General features: G+C 41.7%; 1 protein-coding gene across 4 annotated transcripts in view; it reads right to left on the bottom strand.

Annotated features, from left to right (window-relative positions):
* SGPL1 (sphingosine-1-phosphate lyase 1) overlaps positions 1–21,050 on the bottom strand; it is a 51,054-nt gene that overhangs the window by 18,888 nt on the left and 11,116 nt on the right. For all 4 annotated transcript variants that reach the window (XM_070612231.1, XM_070612220.1, XM_070612223.1 and 1 more), the window contains exons 3-6: positions 11,045–11,210; positions 5,819–5,886; positions 2,542–2,689; positions 162–238 (exon numbers count right to left, since the gene is read on the bottom strand). In XM_070612231.1, coding sequence (XP_070468332.1) covers positions 162–238; positions 2,542–2,689; positions 5,819–5,886; positions 11,045–11,210 — 459 coding nt within the window. The remainder of the gene's footprint in view (positions 1–161; positions 239–2,541; positions 2,690–5,818; positions 5,887–11,044; positions 11,211–21,050) is intronic.

Here is a 21,050-nt window from a genome sequence, read left to right as displayed (position 1 = left end):
TGTCTGGATAAAGAAAAACTTTCTAAACTTGTTTAGTTTTATTTTAAAAATAAACTTTCCTTAAGTAATTTTTTTTTTAATTATAAAAGTAAGGAGGCAAAAGTGAGATCCTATAAACCAATACAGAGCACACACACTCCCACTGAGGGCTGGACACTCACCTTCACGAGGAGTTCCGTGAGCTCCTCTTCCCCACTGTACACAGCTCCGGAGGCTTTCCCTTCCTGCCACAAGACATCTGCAGAGAAAGGTACGACCACTGGGTCAGCACGCAGCAACCTTTGGGAAGACAGGTTCTGATAAAGGCGAAATAGGAAGAAACTCCTCTGGGTACAAAAGGAAAAAAAGTTTGAGTGGAAACCCAAAGGCATTGGGATATCAGATTGAGAAAAAGAATCCCAATAAAGAGCTATCACAGCAAAATAAAGACATAAGATCAATTCCTATCAACAGTGAGAAAAAGACATTAACAGCATCTAGGTACAACAAAGCTAGCACAACAATAACGTTGTCATCATCCCCAACTGCCTTCTAACAGCAGAAAAATTTTCCTTGATCCATATTCATTTCCTGTTCTCTGTATGGCTTAGGCTTGACCTTATTCTGCAAGTGCTTCCTTCTTCTCTCCCTTCCTACCCAAAGGAAGTGATATGAGCAGAAAAAAGCAACACAAAAGTGTGAAATTTCAATATACTATCATCAGAGTTGGAGCCAGGGAACTGAATCCCTGACTAAACAAACCATGACGAGATATGAACCCTCGGCATCCTGGTCTCAGGAGCCCCTCCTTCAGAGGAGCGTGGAAACCCACACAGAATTAGCCACCTGCTTCCAGCAACACAGGCTGCGGCACTCAGGATCAGGAACGCAGTCACATGCGGATAAAGCTCGGAGGAAAGGCTCCTGACCAGAATATAAGGTCCAACTTTCCACGTCCTGTCTGAGGTGCTTCCCCAGAGACATTCTACATCATACCAACAAATCTATTGATATGGGCGTCTCCTTTTGCTACGGCATGGCTGAGCCCTACTGAAAGCGAGTAGTGAGAAACCTATCACAGAAACACAGTAACTTAAAACTACATCCATGGGCTCTAGAAATCCAAAATCTTCAGCTCCAACAAGAGAGCAGAACACTGAGCAGTGACTATCCAAACCAACCCCTCATTTTCACCCAATCTGCCCAGCTCTGGCTTGCTGCCAGTGTTACTTTCCCTCTTTCCTTAGAGGACACTGGTCTGTACCATGCATCTCTTCCGACCAGAGGTCTCCAGCCTTTCAAAAGCAGGACACAGTTTCATTTCCTGCTCTTTTACTGGTGCTACAGAGCATGGCAATGGACACTGACTTAAAAAGGGAAGGGAAGGAAATACGGTGGCAGCAATCATGTAAATAATCATAATCATGTAAATCTTTAATATACAGGCCTCCCAGTACTAAACCCTGCTTCCTATCATTTATAAATCCCAGACTGTACCTAATTTTGTACCATCCAATGTCAAAAACTCAACATATGTCAATTAGAAATTTCAAAATGCATTTGTTGAAATGTAATGTGGTATCCTGAATTGGATCCTAGAACAGAAAAAAGGACATTAGTGGAAAAACCGGTGGGATAGGACCAGAATTTGTAGTTAATAGTACTGTACCAACATGAATTTTGAGTTTTGACAAATTAACATCAGGAGAAGCTGGGTAAAGGGTACACGGGAAATCTCTGTATTACCTTTGCAAATTTTGTATAAATCTAAATCATACCAAACGAAAAAGCCAATTTTAAAAAAGTATTTGTAATATGATCTTACTGTGCTTGTGTTAATAATAGCTAACATTTATTGAGCACATACTGTATGCCAGGTATTATATATACCTGTATGATCTCATTTAATCTCTATGATCATTCTTTCAGGTGAGTACTATTATTATTATCCCCATTGTAGAGAGAGAAAAACCAAGGCATAGAGAAGTAACTCACCCAAAGTCACACTTTAAGTGGCAGAACCAGGATGTGAATCCAGGCTGATTCCATGGGCTGTACTCGCAAACATTAAGCTGCATTTATCCTTCTCATATGTGCTCATGCATACGTGTACGTGTGTGTGTTTATCACACAAAACACTAACAACATTTTGTTACGTACATATGTATCTCTCATCTGTGTTTATCTTTCCATGACGGAATTACAGGGACTTTTTATTTTCTTTTGTGCCTTCATGCAGATTTCACAATTTTCATAATGAATCTGTATTTCATTTTTATTATATATATTCTTTTTTAAAAAACAAATGTTTCTTTTTTATTCAGGCTTAGAAAAGGAAACAGAACCAAGTTCCACTGTTTCTGAGATTGCTTTGCTTTCTGAATAAAGGATGAATCTAAACATAATTTTTAAAATACGAAATTCAGCCTCTGAGAAAGGGAGCAGGCCCTCCTGAAAGTATATGTACCAGGGATAAACTATTCTTAACCTATGCAAACAGAAACAATGAGCAAACTAGCACCGTTAAGAAAGGAGAGAGCACACATTTGCAGAGAACCATACCCAGACGGCTGTAGTCCTTGAGCTTGTCCAGAACTGCAGACGTGCTCAGACCTTGAGAGGGTAGAGCTCTCACATACTCTTTATCCACTTTGAGGAACGACATGTTCTTGCTAATATCATCCTTGGTCTTGTTCAACTTATCCTGGATCTCCAAAGGTAAGAAAGACAAAGTTAAAAAGGAGACAGAGGAATACAGGAGAGAGAGTAGAGGAACCAGATATGACACCAAGTCAACTGCTTGAGGCTGGGCACCACACAAGTGCTACAAAACAAGGGACGCTATTTTTTCATAAAGAGATGCGACATTTTAACTGTTCAGCTGTTTTCTGGCATGTCCAACAGTCTCTTAGAAGTCTGAAAAGTCAACTTGCTCTGAAAGTCAAAGATGCACTCAATCCCCCCCATTCCTCTGCCATGCTGACATCACCACCGCTTTGTTTGGTTTGCATTTGCTAGAGGCAGCACTTCTCTGACGGCAGTATTTGGACCTTGTTCCCACCCCAGCAGCAGCTACAGTGTGTGCGCTAAAGAAACAAAGTTAGGGCCACGGACAGTAGCCAGAAAAGAGGCCACGCAGCAGTCAAAGGGATTCCGGTGTCTGTGCAAGTGATGAGCTCCTTCCACAGACATGCACAGAGAAACTGGAGGCCCCACACAACTCCCCACAGATAAGCCCAAGCCACACCAGGAAGTGCCAGGAAGCCTGTATTTTCTGTCCTCAGGTTGTCCACAGCCTGGACTGACTGACCCTAAGTGCTACGAGGAGCAAGGTCCTTTCTGCCACCTAATTTATCAACTATGGTTACTTCTCTTCCATCCTCACAGCAACAGCTTCTGAGACCTTTCCTTTCATTCACTCACTTACTCACATACTCAGTAAGTATCTCTTGAACTACTACCATGGGCCCAGGATACACAGTGAACAAAATACAGTTAAGCAGTATACAGTGACAACAACTCCTTTTCTCATGAAGCTTCTTTTAGCAGCAGAGACAGAAAATAAAAGTCAGGTCATGAAAAGTGCTGGGAAATAAAAACAAACCTCGAACAGAGTAAGGAGGTAGAATGGCAGGGGCTGCCGACTGTGATAAGAGGGTCTTGGTGGTAGGGTCTGGGGAAGAACAGCAATGTGTCACAAGTTTTGTGTGTCACAGTGATACGGTCTCAGCAACATCTGTTAAAGTTTGGTGCCCAAGAGCTCACTCCAAACTTTAGATTCCCTCATCTCTAGCTGTGCATGACAAGCACACAGGAGGAGCTTCTTAGCTGTGGCCCTCAATGAAACCACAGGGAAGCCACTCCTTCAAAACATGTCTCCAGCAGTGTGACAGGCAGGTGCTGGCAGGGAGTAGAGACCACACGCGTGGGCAATGCTATGGGCATGTGACGGACATGAAGATAGTTTTAAAGTTGTAAATAAAGAATTACGCTGCATAAACGGCAACCATGCAACAGGAACAAACTTTGAAAGCTGAGCTTCATGCATAGACTCTGCTGTTGGAATAAAATAAAAGACAAAAAATGATAGTAAGAGGGCTATCAGAAAGCACGGCAAGTACTTCCCCATTCCCAACTGTTGCCTCAGAGCCTCTATCACGTTTTAATTTCTTCACAGCATTTATTTCAAAATGAAATTCTTACGTATTTGTTTACTTATTTACTTTCAGTCTTTTCTACTAAAATATAAGTTTCACAGAGGAAGGACTTGGTCTTGTTCCCACAATACCCTCAGCACCTAGACCAGCACCTGACACGGAACAGGTGCTCAGTACTAACACGTGTGAACACGTGAACGTAAGTGATGAATGAGAGGGGGACACATACTCACTCAAAACAAGTAACTTTTGTCTCTCAGCTTCAAAATCTGCTTCTAAAAATGAAAGGTGACTATATAGTTTCTAAGTACCTTCCAATTCTGTTATTTTATAAATTTAAGAATAAGTTCTGGAACCCTAGTATTTGTCTCAAAATCTGAAACTGAAGAAGAAAAGCGTGAAGAACACGGGCAGAAAAAATACCAGCAATGATAAGGGGAAATGCTATCATCCTTGGTAATCCAGTCCGTCCTTCGTATCTTCCCTCCCCTCTACCCTTCACTCGAGAAGGACGGAGGGGGTTTAATTTTAGGGCTTCATAAGATTTGGAGTCAAATGAAAGCCCATTGAGTCTCATTCCCCTTTTCCACCCGTTATTGTTTCCACTGCTCCACAGGAAATGAATCCGAAAATACATAGTTCCAGGAGGGTTAGCAAAGTGGTCTGAATGGATTTTAGTCAATGGCCAGAGATAACTGACATCTTCTTTGGTTTGGCCAGGAATGGGGAAAGCGAACTGAAAGCCAAGAGTGAAACAGAGCTTGCAGGAAAGTTGAGGGCGGGGCAGGGACTAAGGGAGATGAAGACCTCAAGGACTCATCTGCTTAGAGCTTGCAGTGGAGCCTGTTTATCTGCACTTGTGATAAAGAACTTGCGGGAAGGGCAGAGGGGTGACTGTCTCCTCCTCAGCGGGGGGAGGGCAGAGAGGAAGCAGTGAAGGGAACACACACTACACTATAGATCGGTACAAACGGCAGGAGAGCTCTGTTCCTCCCTAAGTTTCTAAACCTGGGATCAGTGAAGTATAGCCCAAATCTGACCTATGCCTGTTTTTCAAGGAAAGGTTCACTGGAACACAGCCTAATTCTGTTACCTATCGTCCTGTCGCTGCTTTGCCTCCACAAAGGCAGAGCTGAAGAGTGTGACAGACACGGTAAGGTCTGCAAAGCCTAAAAAGTTCCATACCTAGCCCTTTACAGAAAAAATCTGCCAACTCTGATCTAAACCATCTAAGCACCCAACCCCCAGATATTTAAATTCAGCCCAGTCAATACTGTCCCAAAGCATCCTGTCACTCCTGTCAAGTTTTCTAATTTTAAATTCTTCCTTAACAGACATCTCCTTTCTCCTTTGGTCAAGTACATTGGAGAAAGGGTTAGGTCAGGTTTCTCAATCTTGGCCCTTCTGACATTCGGAGCCAGATAATTCTCTGTTGTGGGGTATGTCCTGTGCAGTGCAGGATGCTTAGCAGCATCCCTGGCCTCTCCCTATCTACTAGATGCCAACAGAACTCCCCTCCAGCCGTGATAATAAAAATGTCTCCAAACATTGTCAAATGTTCCTTGGAGGTGGGTGACAAGATTACCCCTCCCCATTGAGAACACTAGGGTCAGTAAATAGAAAGAAAGAGGGATGATCATGGGGGCAGAAGGGGAAAGAAGATCTACAAAGATTCCACTTACCTTGCGACCAATAATAGGCATCTTCCTGATGAGCTTAAAACATCTCTTTTTAAACCTTGACCATAAACCTAAAAGAAAAAATGGTTCTATTACCCAAATAAATTTCCATGAATATGACTTGCTAGCCCTAATGTCTGAACTATTCAGTATGTCCTCTGCAATCTTACTTGCCTTCAGATCGCAAAGGTAGAGTTTCTTTCCTTTCAAAAAAAAACCTTTTAAATTTAATTTTTTGAATAAGTAATATATTCACATGATCCAAACAAACAAATAAATAAATAAACACAGAGTTAAAAGTTTCCCTCTCATCTATCCCCCAGAACCTATCCTACCCTCAGGCAAACACCACTATTAAGTTTCTGGAATACCCTTCTCGAATTTCTTTATGCATATAGAAGCAGGAATAAAGATATATTCTTATTTGTCTCTCTTTTTACACAAAAGGTAGCATATTCTAACACTGTACTAGACCTTGTTTTTCTACGTAGGAATATTCTCTTAAAGACCAGTGCTTTTCATTCATTTTTACAGCTGTAGAGTAGTCCACTATATGGATATACCATAATTTATTTAACCTGCTCCTTCCTCACAAACATTTAGATTGCTTCTAATATTTGCTATTACAAACCATGCTGAAATAACCTTGTAACACACACCATACTGCATTCATGAGAGTATACCTACAGGATAAATTCCCAGAAACAGAATTGCCAGGTCACATGACATGTATTCCAGAGTTCTTTACCTTCCCAATGTTTCCAGATGTCCAACATTTCTCTTCCCTCCTCCAAAACAAATGACCAACCCATGCTTTTTTTCAGGATCTATGCTCCAGTAACTCAATCAACACATATCCTAGCAACATTTTCTGGACCTAAAAAGGCCTTCAGTATCATGAATACCAATCAGACTCCATTCTGTCAGGTGGTACATAGGACAAATACGGAATTCTGATTCTGTCAATTACAATAATTATAAGTACAGGGCATCTAAATAGACCACTATACCTTTTTGTTTTCTTTAGACTTTTTTTTTTGGTGAGGAAGATTGACCCTGAGCTAACATCTGTGCCAATCTTCCTCTATTTTGTATGTGGGATGCCACCACAGCATGGCTTGACAAGCAGTGTGTAGATCTGTGCCTGGGATCCAAACCCACAAACCCTGGGGCCACCGAGGCAGAGCATGCAAACTTCACCACCACACCACTGGGTCAGCCCCCTATTCTACCTTTCAAAGAATCCACATTCAATATATCTCAACTGCCTCCAACAACAAGACTTTGAGGTTGGCATAGAAGACACTACATACTATCCACAAGCAGCTGAAGATCAAAGCATTAATAACTTGCTCAAGGTGACAGATCAAATCAGTGACGGAGCAGGGATTTAACTGAAGTCTGTTTTTTCAGTCCTAGACCCCCAGGACTCTACACTGCTTCAAATGCACAATAGGAATTTTCTGTTATCCCAAAGAGTCTGTAAGGATTCTAGACCAGCTTCTATGCAAGGCATGTACTGCATATGAACTTTTACTGCATTCCTGGGAGATCTGGTCATTCCAATTTCCCTGGACTGAAGGTGCCCTCTCTCAGCAACCAGAACGTGTCTGGACCTCCTTTTGGCATTGTATGATGCCTGCGTTTCTACCAGTGATTTGTGCTTAGGCTGCCCCCGCGCCTACTTCACTCTCCAGTGCCTACCACTGTGGTCAACACTGTAAATGTCTAGGACAAAACCAGGTAACCAAGACACAGACAGAATAAGAAGGCAAAGGAATTGAAATCAATTGTTTGTAGTTACTTTTTTGTTTACATTTTGGGTATTTCCTTTTGGTTCTATGTTCTACACATTGTAACACACAGCTGAGATCTTGCTGTATGTACAATACGGTGTCCTCTTCTCACTTACAGCATTTTCTACATTATTAAAAATTCTTCCTAAACATGTTTTTCAATGTTACCACAACAGTCCATCAAATGAGAATAACAATGTTGCATACTTAAGTTGCTTGTTATTTGACTATGTCTAACAACGTCAAAGCTGTAAAGATTCGGAACCACTCCTTATTTAATAGATCAAGTAATTAATTAATAAGAGAGGTCTAAAAATCAGCAAACTGAGGCAGGTGTCCAAAAGAACAGTTATGTGACTAGGTGGAGGAGAAAAGAATAGACTAATTTTGTGAAAGTTGTGAGATAAAATGGTATGGGGTAAAAAGAACAGAATACAGGATTAGAGACGGTAAAAATGAAAAGATTATGTTGTCATGACCTAAAAAGACTATCTCAAAAGTAAAAGTCCCCAGAGGTACAGAAAGAAAAGTAATTATTATGTTTTAAGGTAATAAAATAGGAAATGCCAGTGTAAGAAAAACAACGCATGGCTCTTTCCAGGTCACAAATGACGCCACTCAACCCTCATATCACCCTATAACTAGGTGAGGCAGGTGTGATTATGCCCATTTTATTGTGAGGAAACATGCTAAGAGAGCTTAAGGGTGTTGCCCACAGTGCCATGGCTGGAAACTGGAGTTTACTGCCTCTTCCTACCACATAAGTCTGATTTCTGTTGGTGAACTACGGACAGCCCCACAGTTAAAATCAACGTCAAGTAGTAGCACACTAGCTGATAATCGGGGAGCAGAATTAAAGCAGAGAGAACACTTTAGAGAGCGACCCTCTGCCCGCCCCTCCATGCCCCAACGTCCTGCCCCTTCCAGTTCTTAATTACTCCAGTGTCTACCCGGTGTTCCAGCATGACCCTCTCCCCCTCAGAAGGGTATTCAGAGTTTGAAAAACAGCAAAATTTATCACTAGTCCAGACTTTAGACTCCTCAGGCAATAAACTAAAAACAACTCAATTGTTCAGTGACACAGAGAATACTCCTAACACGAGCAAGGTGCTGAAAAAAATGGCAATTCTACCAAAATTATCTCTGATCTCTAGAGGGAAGATATTTTCATTTGTGTCTAAAATTCAAGCTGGAAGTTACAAAATAAAAAGTACGTTATGCGTGCATATGTGATAAACTGTATGAAATTGCCAATATTCAACAATTTTTGACCTATAAAAACTATATTTTGTATAGTCCAACCTGATTCAGATTTAAAAAGAGATATAGATACATAAATAGTGGTTATCTCTAGGTAGCAAGATTTTAATTTTTTTCTTACGGCTTATCTATATTGTCTAATTTTCTACAATGAGCACGCACTACTTCTGTAACAAGAAAAAAATGTTATTAAAAATGAAACAACCAAAATGGCCTGGAGTTGAGCTCACAGAGATTCAGACGGCATGCAGCATTAACACACTGCCACTGCTAACTTCTCACGGAATGCTCAGAGGCCAGCATGCTCTTGTTGAACACTAAAGGCAGATGAGTAAGTACCAGGACCTAAGACAGCTCTGCTTCTGCTACCAGTTAAACAAAACACACGCGGGCACTGCAGGCCACAGAACTGAAAACCCAAGTAAATACCTAAAGCGAACACTAACCAGAGAAAAGAAATATCAATCTCAAGATCTCTAAACATAGTCCAGTTTACAAATACACTACCTTAAAGGGAAAGGCACAGAGAACGGTGGCTGTCAGGAGTCGGGGGGGGGGGTGGGGTGTAATGGGGAGTTAGTGTTTGATGGGGACAGAGTTCGAGTTTAGGATGACGAGAATGTTCTAGAGATGGATGGCAGTGATGGTTAGACAATAATGTGAATATACTTAATGCCAGTGAACTTAAATGTACTTAAAAATGGGTAAAATGGTAAATTTTGTGCTATGTACATTTCATCACAATAAAAAACAAAGGAGGAAAAGTACATTTATTGCTACTCCTTAGAGTCCTCTGCAATAGGTCACTTCACTTGGAAGGACAGGATGGTGGGCACCACTGAAACCAATGCTTCCCGGGAAAGAAATAAGCCTGAGCAGCAAGACAAGGGTTGGGTCCACTTCCAAACCAGAGAGCAGATGCAGCAGAAGGGCGGTCCATCTAATCTGTCAGAATTTATGAGGGAATCTTTCAAGGTGCAGGAGCAGAAACTAAGGACAGGGTTTTCAAAGCTGGAGTGTACTAAAACGTAGACAGGGCAGTCATGTCTCCTTTCCACTTTAATTAAGTGCAATGTTTACTACGCCATAACTCTGCAATTTTACTAAAATGGCTCAATGGCTATCTGCATGCAAACAGATAAAACAGAATCTGGACTTTCTCGAGGGAAGAGGAAGAAAAGCAGAAAAAGTACAGCTAAAGAGCCCCTTCACACCGATGTTATCAGGGAAGCAAATAGTTACGGAAATTTTAAACAAAAGAGAAACGACAAGCGATTCTCTTCAATGTTACTGGTTTCTTATCCCAAGGAAATGAACTCAGATACCCTATAAGAGTGGGGAAGGGGCGCGGCAGAGTCACAGAACACCCACCACCACTCCTACCATTTGTATTTAGATGAAATCAAGCAAAACATACCAAGCACAGCCTGCAGGGGGATAAGAATTCACAAGGAAGTAACAGGAAACCAGATCTCCAGGTTGGGGAAGAGGGGTGGCAGGAGAGGAGCTTACACCTTAGGAAGGATGGAGGATTTATAAGTTGATCACTAAGAGGCTTTCCTTCTGTATTTCCTGAGAAGTGGCCTCTTTCTTCCCCATGTCAATCTGGCTCATTGAATCACTATCCAGGAAGCTCAAGGTGCACTGTTCCCTGATGACAGAAGTCAACTCCAAAAGGACACGGACCTTGTATTACTTGTGTACTTACTCCCCAGAGCCTAGCACAGTGCCCGTCACATAGCAGGCACTCATACTATCACTGCATGAGTCCTGTTCCAATTTCACATAATCTTTATTGAAAAGGATGGCCTAAAAAGAAAGCAATAAATTCCTGCTTGGGAAATTCCAAGTGATACAATTACATTCTAGGCAAGAAACTGGAACTAAAGAAGGTTTAAGCCACACTCTGAGGTATCTGCGGATCCTTAAAATGACTAATTTCTCAGGAGTTTTTATGGAAGCTGCAAATCTAGAAAAATCAACAGTATAGGTAAGCAGTAACAGTTACACAAGAGATAACTTTACCAGTTAGAAGACAATGTCCACTTCCCATTTAAATAAATTTAAAAAATCAGAACCAAACCAAAGGCAAGAAATGAGTCCAATCTGTCAGCCATAAGTTCCCAGGCTAGTAAACTCCGCTCTATCTTTACAGAGGGGACAGCATACTTACTTTCGGGCTGGAAGACAAACTCATAGACCCAGACTATCAGCAGTGTCCACACGACACTCCATGCAATCAGCTGCCAGGGCTCATACTTGGTGCAATGCCCATTCACATAATTCTTGGCTTTTGTGGAATATACTTCCAAAATCTCGAAGTAGGGTTCAAAGGCCTTCTAGAAATACAAGAGAAAAAAGAAATATTACATTAGAGAGAGAAAAGAAGTCTGTGCTTAGGTCTTCAACTCTCATGTTTCAAGGGCAAGGCCATCCACCACCCAGCCCTACCCCAACAATAATCTTATCCTCCTCGAAAGCCCTCAAGCTTCTGCTCCAGTCACTCCAGCACACACATCCCTTACGAGTCACGTGGACTCTGACAAGATTTGTGATCTTCTGCCCATTCTGTAAAATAAAAGGTTAAGCTAGGTCATAATTTCAGCTCTAAAGCTTCTATAAGACTGCAGTACTCATTGTCCCACTCTCTTAACTCAAACTACTACTCTCAGTACGAATGTCCTTCTCTCTACTTTATCAGAATCTCCCATCCTCTCAAGCCGGGGGGTCAGGGAACTGTTTCTCTTAAGGGCCAGAGAGTAAATATTTTAGGTGTTGCAGGCCAAACGGTCTCTGTTACAACCACTCAACACTGCTGTGGGAGCACCAACAGTCAGAGAGAGCCACTCACCAAATGAACAGGGCTGTGTCCCAATAAACTTTAATTACAGATGCTGAAATTATATGATTTCACATAGCACAAAATAGTCTTCTTCTTTTTTAACAATTTAAAAATGTAAAATATCATTCTTAGCTCAGGGGCTGTACAAAAACAGGCAGCAGACCAGATTTAGCCCATCGGCCAAAGTCTGCCAATCTCTGCTCAAAGGCCCTATTTGACTAAAAATTCTTAAAGCCAGGCTTGTCACTATGTGTATCCCTCATAATACCTGGCACAAGCAAGAAAAATCCTCTCATCTGAAAATTTACCAGCATCTCTCACTCATGAGAATTGCCTCCCCCATCAAATTCTCTTCTGGAGTTTATCTGCACCTCTACACAGAGCTTATCACAATCTGCCTCGCAGTCCGCTCCTCCCCACGACTGCACAGGTAGGTCTTTGAAGAGACCAGATCTTAGTCATATTTACAAGCCTCAGCGTGCCCTGCACAAAATAAGTTCATCTGATAGCTGGTTACTCACTCACTTATTCAACATTTATCAAGCATCCAGTGTGTAAGGCATCAAGCTGGGGGAGCATTAAGGTAAATACCATAGGTTCTTGCCCCTAATGAGTTTCCAATCTGACAAGAGAGGTCTCTACAGGTATGTGTGTGCATATGCACATACGCATACACACACACACATATATAAACGAGTAAATAAAACTCTTGAGGATAAAGACTATAAAATGGCTGTAAGTTAAGTGTTAAGAGAGACCACTGAGGAAGGCTTATCTAACTTAACCTGAGGGGAGATGGGGAAGATATGACAGAAGATAAAACCTAAGTTGGTTAAAGGGCAAAAGAATGATCAAAGAAAATTCTCCAGGCAGAAAAGCTGAAAGAAAAAAAAGTCATACCAGGAAGAGAGAAGAGCAGCTGCAATTGCATAAAGAGTCTGGGAAGGGCAGAGAGTGGTGTGTGCAGGAGTGTGAGCCAGGTGAGGGCAGGGAGCGAACCCACGGGAGCCAGCGCTACATCTCCAACACACAGCAGAGGGCCTGGCGCACCCCTGTGCTGAGCAAAACGTGGACAGTGGCTGACAGCGACCAAGGAAATGACTGAATACGTCCATCAAGAATTGAGGCTGGGAAAAGCGCACCAGGTCCAGATTAAAAACAGCCTTGGGAAGAAAAAAAGGGGGCATGGAGAGTGGGAGTGTAAACTGATAGGCACTTTTTGTAATATGATTTATTGGTTATCTATTAACATTTTAAATGTATGTTCATTTTGAACCAGAAATTCTACTTTTTGGTATCTACACACTTGTACAAAGAGACATGTTCAAGGACAATCAGGGGTCAGCCTGGTAGCGCAAGGGTTAAGTTTGTGTGACCCACTTTCGCAGCCCAGGGTTCGTAGGTTCAGATCCTGGGCACAGACCTACTCACTGCTCGTCAAGCCATTCTGTGGTGGCATCCCACGTATAAAACAGAGGAAGACTGGCACAGAGGTTAGTTCAGTGACAATCTTCCTCAAGCACAAAAAGGAAGACTGGCAATAGATGTTAGCTTCAGGTCAATCTTCTCCACCAAAAAAAAAGGACATCATTTCCGTATTCTTTGTAAAAATCAGCAAAAGAAAAAACATAAATAACATAAATGTCCATTTATAGAGGAATGGTTAAATAAACTATAATATGCACATTTTATATACCCATCCTATGCACCACTAAAAAGATAGATCTATGTGAACTACATGGAAAATTTCCAGAATAGGATGTTGACTTAAAAAAAAGCAAATTCCATGGGGCCAGCTCAGTAGCGTAGTGGTTAAGTTTGCACGCTCTGCTTTGGCAGCCCAGGGTTCGCGGGTTTGGATCTCAGGCCTGGACCTATACATCACTCATCAAGCCATGCTGTGGCAGTGTCCCACATATAAAAGAGAGGAAGACTGGCAGAGACGTTAGCTCAGGACCAATCTTCCTCAAGCAAAAAGAGGAAGGTTGGCAACAGATGTTAGCTCAGGACCAATCTTCCTCACAAAAAAAAGAAAAGGCAAATTGCAGAACAACAAAACAAAAGACATAGGTTTTGCATCAAGAGAGCAATTTTTTTTTTTTAGGATAATTTGGTGGGAGATGAGTACAAGGAGGACAGAGATTAGAGACAAAAATTTTAGTTGAGAGGACTGCTGATAGTCCAGGGGAGAAATAAACTGGGTTTGACCTTCAGCAGTATGACACTAGGGAAGAAAAAGCAGTATGGATTTGAAAAACACTTTTGGACGTGGAACAAACAGGGTTTGATAACATTAGATCTAGGAAGTACCGAGTGGGAAGAGTAGAGATAATTCCAAATTTTCAAGTTCAAGTTTGAGAGACTGGGGAAATGGTCTCACTATTAACCATAGTAGACTAGAAATGGAATGGAAGTTGAAAAAGCCAGAGGAGATTTTGAGAAAAAAATAATATTGGTCTGAATTATGTTCCTATTGGATATCTAGATGCAATTTTCTAGTAGGAGCATGAAAGCTACAAGGAGGACAGGTGTTCAACACAGGTTTGCTGCAAACATTTATACTCTTAGCAATTAGGCTGTGGTATAGGTAATTAACATTAGGCAAGTACCGGGTTCCCTAGAGGGCTATCCATGGAAAATCCAGGCAGTTTAGCTGCAACCTCCTCACAGTTCTTGGTCACCACTCCCCAGAGCCCTATGTTGCTATCAACAACCTAAATCCTGAAGAGCAGAAGCAGTGCTAAACAAGGGCTGGCAAAGGCCAGAGGAGTCTATTATCATCAAAGGTACTTCATGATTTCCCTCATTATAAAGATTATAATCTTCTAGTGTTAAAGCTGTGATCAAATCAAATGCCTAAATAGTGTGTATCAATGGGATAACGGAAGAACAATCATTCAGATCAGCTTTTCCTGTGGTGATACTAGTTCCTAATTCATCCAGAAAAGAGAGGTTACCAACATTAAAAGAGGACTGTAGATATTATCAACTCTCCACAGCATGGAACAAAAAAGTCATAACCAGTATTAGGGAGAGAGCAAAGAATCAGCAAACCCAAACTAATTTAATTTTTTAAAAGCCTATTAGGATATGAAGGCATTCCATGCTAACATTTATAAAATTATTTTCAGCAAGAATATATTTCCTTGGTAATTGCTATAGGAAGATAATGGGAATCCTTGAATTCAAAGCCCTTGAATATATCTCCTTAACAGGAGATATGTTTCTATACTCTCTTACTCCAAAGACAGAATGATATCGTACGTCAATGGGTCCTAGCAAACTTTTGAGTAGGCAACTAGTTGGTTACAGAAATTACATCTCCTGGCCTCATTCCAAGATCCTTGTACGTTACTATAAACAACCCAGGCTCAGTCCCCAACGAAGAAGCACCTCCCAACACTACAGCTCACTGCATTATTGGGCTCTGTGGGATAATATACGCTATCTCCTCGGAAAAAAGGATGAGGCAGTTCCCCGGGGGCCTTGCAAATAGCACAAACCCCAGGCTGGATCCTGATGCAATACTCCAGCCCCTGGGAACCCTACAGTCTAAATACTGAAAGGAACTTTAGACACCAAGGCCACATTTTCACTTTACAAAGAGAGGCCCCAAAGTGAAACAGCATGCGTAAGTTCACATGGATAGACTTGTGTCAGAGTGCAGACCAGGAACTCAAGCCTCCTGACTCAGTATTCAGTACTCTTTCAATTTTTCAGTCTCAGTGTTCATGGGTAGAGGGTCACAACATTACAATCCAGTGCCATCCTCAGAGTTTTCTTTTTACAATTTATTTTCTTGGCAGAATCCTCCTTGGCTATACAGTACAGTTTATAACAAACTAAAACTGTATGGCTAGGTGATGACTACAGATAGACATCTAGATAGAGACAGCACAAGAACTTAATAAAACTATAATGATTATTTCCCACCATGCTTTTTTGCTCACAGTAATACATGTTTTGTCTATATACATCTGCATATATATACTTATGATTATAATATGTAGGCTTGTGCTTCTTTCAGCTTAATCAACTTATTCTGTCTCTGGAAACACAAGAACTATGAACAGTCACCTAGGAAGGCCTCTAGCTTACTGCGCAACTCCGGGCAAATTATCTCACCAATCTGTGCCTCCATTTCTTTATCTAGGAGAGACACAGAATAATAGTCGTAAAACAAATCAACCGTGTCTATGTAAACGTGCACCTGTGAGTGTGGGTGCCCCGATTAACAGAACATAGTCCTGGTAACATTTCTGCAAGTAAAACATTCCTTCCTTCACACTTTGTTCTAAAAGTGGAAATGTATTCCTCCAGAGGAAAAAAACAGAAAAAACAAAATACTCTGCCCAATGAATGTGCATAAAATGATAAAGAATACCATAAATCTTCTAAAAGTATAATATTAAAGGAAAAAAGATAAACCTTAGTAGTATGAAGATTCAAAATATTAACTACTTTAAGAAGCTACTGTCAAATTATGAGTCGTCAATTAACCAGGCTTTCTCTTCTTATCAATTCCATTTCCAATCTAACGATTTAGGTTTTAGCTGATGCCTGAAAGACATCAAAATAGTTTTCAGTGATACTAATCGGGGCCGACCCGGTGGCGCAGCAGTTAAGTTTGCACGTTCCGCTTCTCAGCTGCCTGGGGTTTGCCACTTCGGATTCTGGGTGTGGACATGGCACCGCTTGGCATGCCATGGTGTGGCAGGCATCCCACGTATAAAGTAGAGCAAGATGGGCACGGATGTTAGCTCAGGGCCAGGCTTCCTCAGCAAAAAGAGGAGGACTGGCAGTAGTTAGCTCTAATCGTCATTAGACAAAAGGCAGCTGCTAGAATTTAGGGGCGTTTAGCAGCCTACTATTCCCAATCATATTTAATTCTTTCAGCCCAAATCACTTCAAGGGAGCAAGACACTTCTGTGAATACAAAATGATAGTAGAAATCTACAAATTTTGTAAATTTGTGGCATGTTAGTTGTTAAATCAATGAGTTTCAAACTTTTCCAATACAGTCCCACAGAAATGTATTCTACAACAAAATCTAGTACACACAGAAACACAGAAAACCAAACCAAAAGATTCTAAAATAATACCTCACCCCTCATTACTTGTGATGCACTTACATTTCTTTCCTATTTCTTCCTTGTTTTGTAAATGTTTGACCCACTAAGTTGATTTGGCATCCTTCTAAATGGATCATGACCTTTCAGTTTAAGACCAGTGCCTGAGGGGCTGGCCCGGCAGCATGGTGGTTAAGTTCACACACTCTGCTTCAGCAGCCCAGAGTTCGTGGGTTCAGATCCCAGGCCTACACACTGCTCATCAAGCCATGCTGTGGCAGCATCCCATAGGCAAAATAGAGGAAGACTGGCAAAGATGTTAGCTCAGGGCCAATCTTCCTTACAAAAAGAGAAAAAAAAACAGTGCCTGAGAGTGATTTTACTCCTGGCTTCCTTATATTTAAATATGGTTGTGTAATGCAGTGAAGGGAGTTAACACGAAGGTTATTTTCTGCTCTACACAGTCTCAGTGCTTTTTATACTTCATGATTTATTCCCTTAACACGTTTGTGAGGCAAGGATTATGATCTGACCAAGTAACTAAGTCCAGGAGATTCAGGATTCTTCAGTCAGAAGTTACTTTCCTGTCGGTACTAGCCCACAGCTATCCCCAATGACATTAAATTCTTTCCGTCCCCAAATCACTTCAAGAGAAGCAAACTTCCCACAGTGGCACTATCCACCCCCCCCCACCAGCACAAAAACTTCTTTGAGAACTAGTACTGCGCTTGACCAACTGCCAATTAGGCAGTGACATTTTTTCCCCATTAAACTTCTTAATTACCAATTTATACCAGAAGAAACATACTAAAAATGAATATCACTGAAAGAGAAAAGCTGACTGGCAGACATTTCCAGACCCACACTGGACCCATTTCTTTCCTTGGAGCTAACACAAATAGTAACAATCCTTTTTCCCGTATTTAACAGGGACCAACCATCTGTATCTGTTTTATTCAAGAGCAATGGCATCTCCATTCGGGCAGCCCCTGGAGCTGCCTACCACACTGTCCTAAGACGAGATCTGCCCTGCAATGCTGCCACTGCTCTAGGCACACTTACTGCAGTTTAAGGGTCTCCATCATTTGATGGTTATTTTCTGAGTGCCTACTATGTGCATGGCACTGTTTTACAGGCAGCAGAGTTCACCCGTTTGTTTCACTTAAAGCTTCCTCTTCCCTTTACAACTCAAATATTAGGTGACCACCTGACTAAAGAGTGGGTAGAACTAATTAAGAAAGAGAAGGTCAAGGAGGCCATGACAACATACACAGGAAAGGGTGAAGCACTTAAAAGCATTAACTTATTTATAAAGAAGATATGAATATTTATACAACTTAAAATTGTAAACATCTTTTCATGTTAATTTATTGTACTTTATCACCTTATGAGGTTCTTATGTTAAGAAGGAACAGTTTCACTTTACTGGTGGGGAAAACTGAAGTCAAGAAAGGTTAATTGACTTGTTCTACAGCAAACAGATAGTATGTGGCAGACTCTGGACTGAAATCCAGGACTGCACACTCAGAGTTGAATTCCAAGATGTCTGCAACCATCTCTCAGAGCTTCACAACATTATAATATCGAAACATTGGGGCTGGCCCGGTGGCCGAGTGGTTAAGTTCGCGCGCTCCGCTGCAGGCGGCCCAGTGTTTCGTTGGTTCGAATCCTGGGCGCAAACACGGCACTGCTCATCAAACCACGCTGAGGCAGCGTCCGACATGCCACAACTAGAAGGACCCACAACGAAGAATATACAACTATGTACCGGGGGGTTTTGGGGAGAAAAAGGAAAAAATAAAATCTTTTAAAAAGAAGAAAAATAAAAAATAAATAAATATTGAAACATTAACTGGAGGAGTATGACTTAAAAGAGGAGTATCAAAGAGAAGTAAAGAGCTGCAACGCCAAGCAGAGGAACCAGTGAGACATTCCAACATCCTCTCTTCTTCCTGCTCCTCTCACCCTAAAGGAATCAGGCTAAAGATCAAAGAAAAACATTCCCGCTGTCAGACTGATCCATTCTACTGATAATTTCTGAACAGCCACAAAGACACACATTCCCTGCCAAAGAAAATGGAGTAATTCTGCTCAGCTGATTATTACACAGCACAAAGTCCGCTAAAGGTGTATGGTCAACACTAAAGTGCGCACAGGCCAGTTTCCTCCGGCTCCAATGACAGCGTGTACCTCTCACACTTCCTGCTTGTCCAAATGTGGACTGCTGGCCACAACACAGACCTGGGCTCCAAGTGTAAGTCTGTCACTCACTAGAGGAAAAATTCAAGACAGTAATGCCTAATAATGTTACTGTAGAGTTACTGTAAAATCAGGATTCTGGGAACACTACTTCCCTACAAAAGGTTAATCTTCCTATCACAGCACAACGTCTTCCTTGCTTTTCTAATATGCCAAACATCCAATCTGCCTCAATTCAGGCTATTTCTCAAGAGTCAATCAGGGCCAAACTGCATTTGCCAATCGCACTGTGAGTTTATTTGTCCTAGAGGCATAGAACCCTGAGGGAGAATCACCAAATAATTGTTTTAACATCTGACAATGTTGAACACCTTTAACTCTCTTATGGTACTAGGTGCTGATAAGAATACAAATAAGAGAGAAGACATAATTTTTCTATCTCCTATGCTATGTAGAAGAGCAATTTCCACATGGTAAGAACTCAATTTATCAACTAAAGTGAAATAATTTCAATACTACATATACTTATGACAGTTTGTTTCATAAGATCCTAGGAAGTTTCTGCCTCCCGCCTCCCCCATCTCTCCTGGTACCCGCAGAAGAGAATGACTGGTAATTTGTAACCAACTCTGCACACTGGCACACTTCTGATGAGCTCACAAGATACATCATGTCATAGGCCATCAGAACTGAAAGGGAGGTTAAAGATCAGTTTAAGACTGCTCTCCGTCCTTCACAGATGAAGACACTGGGGCCCAAAGGTCACACAGCTCAGAAATGGCAAAGCCAGGTCAAGCCTTCTGGCCCAAAATGCATTGCTTTTTCTACTAGATTTTCCACTGCCCAGTTTTCCAGAGTCAAACTATCAGTGGCACAAACTAGCAGAAGACCAACGGGTTTAAAATGGACAATTCTCATCGTCACATCATCTAGTTTACCCCAGGAGCTAAATTAAGAGCCCACAGCTTTACTACTCTCCCAAATGAGAAAGACAACACTGCCAAATGACCTGAACGCCGTCCTTCAGCAGCTGAGTGCTTTCGGGCTGTGGACTGCTAGTCAATGGCTTTCTCAAACTGCAAACCTCATTCTTCTCTCAACTACAGACTTACACCACTTATCTGTTTCCAAAAGAAAGACTGAAAGAAATCAGTTTGAAAAGTACTTTAGGAGAGGGCCGGCCCAGTGGCGCAGCGGTTAAGTTTGCACGTTCCGCTTCTCAGCAGCCCAGGGTTCACCGGTTCGAATCCTGGGTGCGGACATGACACCGCTTGGCATGCCATGCTGTGGTAGGCATCCCATGTATAAAGTAGAGGAAGATGGGCTCGGATGTTAGCTCAAGGCCAGGCTTCCTCAACAAAAAAGAGGAGGACTGGCAGTAGTTAGCTCAGGGCTAATCTTCCTCAAAAAAAAAAAAATAATAAAAACATTATCCTTTAAAAAAAAAAAAAGTACTTTAGGAGAGTTAGCTTCAAAATCATAGGGGCTGGCCCCATGGCCAAGTGGTTAAGTTCGCGTACTCTGCTTCGGTGGCCTAGGGTTTCACTGGTTCGGATGCTGGGCACGGACATGGCACCGCTCATCAAGCCATGCTGAAGCGGCGCCCCACATGCCACAACCAGAAGGACCTACAACTAGAGCAAATACCCATGTACTGGGGGCTTTAGGGTGAAGAAGAAGAAAGAAAAAAAGACTGGCAACAGATGTTAGCTCAGGTGCCAATCTAAAAAAAAATCATAACATGTGGCTGTTTGAAGGAACCTTAGAGACCATCCTGTCTAACCCATTCCAATGATGAAGAAATTGAAAACTGAGGCTCCAAGACTAATACTACTGTGTCTTCTCTGGGGTCAATCTAGAGGCAGAGTCCCCATCAGAATCTAACTTCTTGTTCAATACTCTTTCCATTTAACCAGTGGAGTATATCAAAGTCATCCAAGGAGCGTTTTCAGAATCCCCCATCCAGAGGTTGAGTAAGTACAAAAATAGAGTGGAGCCCAGAAATACGTATTTTGGAAAACCTCCCCCAGGTGACTGATAGGCATCCCTGGTTAAGAACCATTTCTCTA

The sequence above is a fragment of the Equus przewalskii genome, chromosome 1 (genome assembly GCF_037783145.1).
Source record: "Equus przewalskii isolate Varuska chromosome 1, EquPr2, whole genome shotgun sequence".
Taxonomy (NCBI): Eukaryota; Metazoa; Chordata; class Mammalia; order Perissodactyla; family Equidae; genus Equus; species Equus przewalskii.
This window is presented reverse-complemented; position numbering and strand designations above follow the sequence as displayed.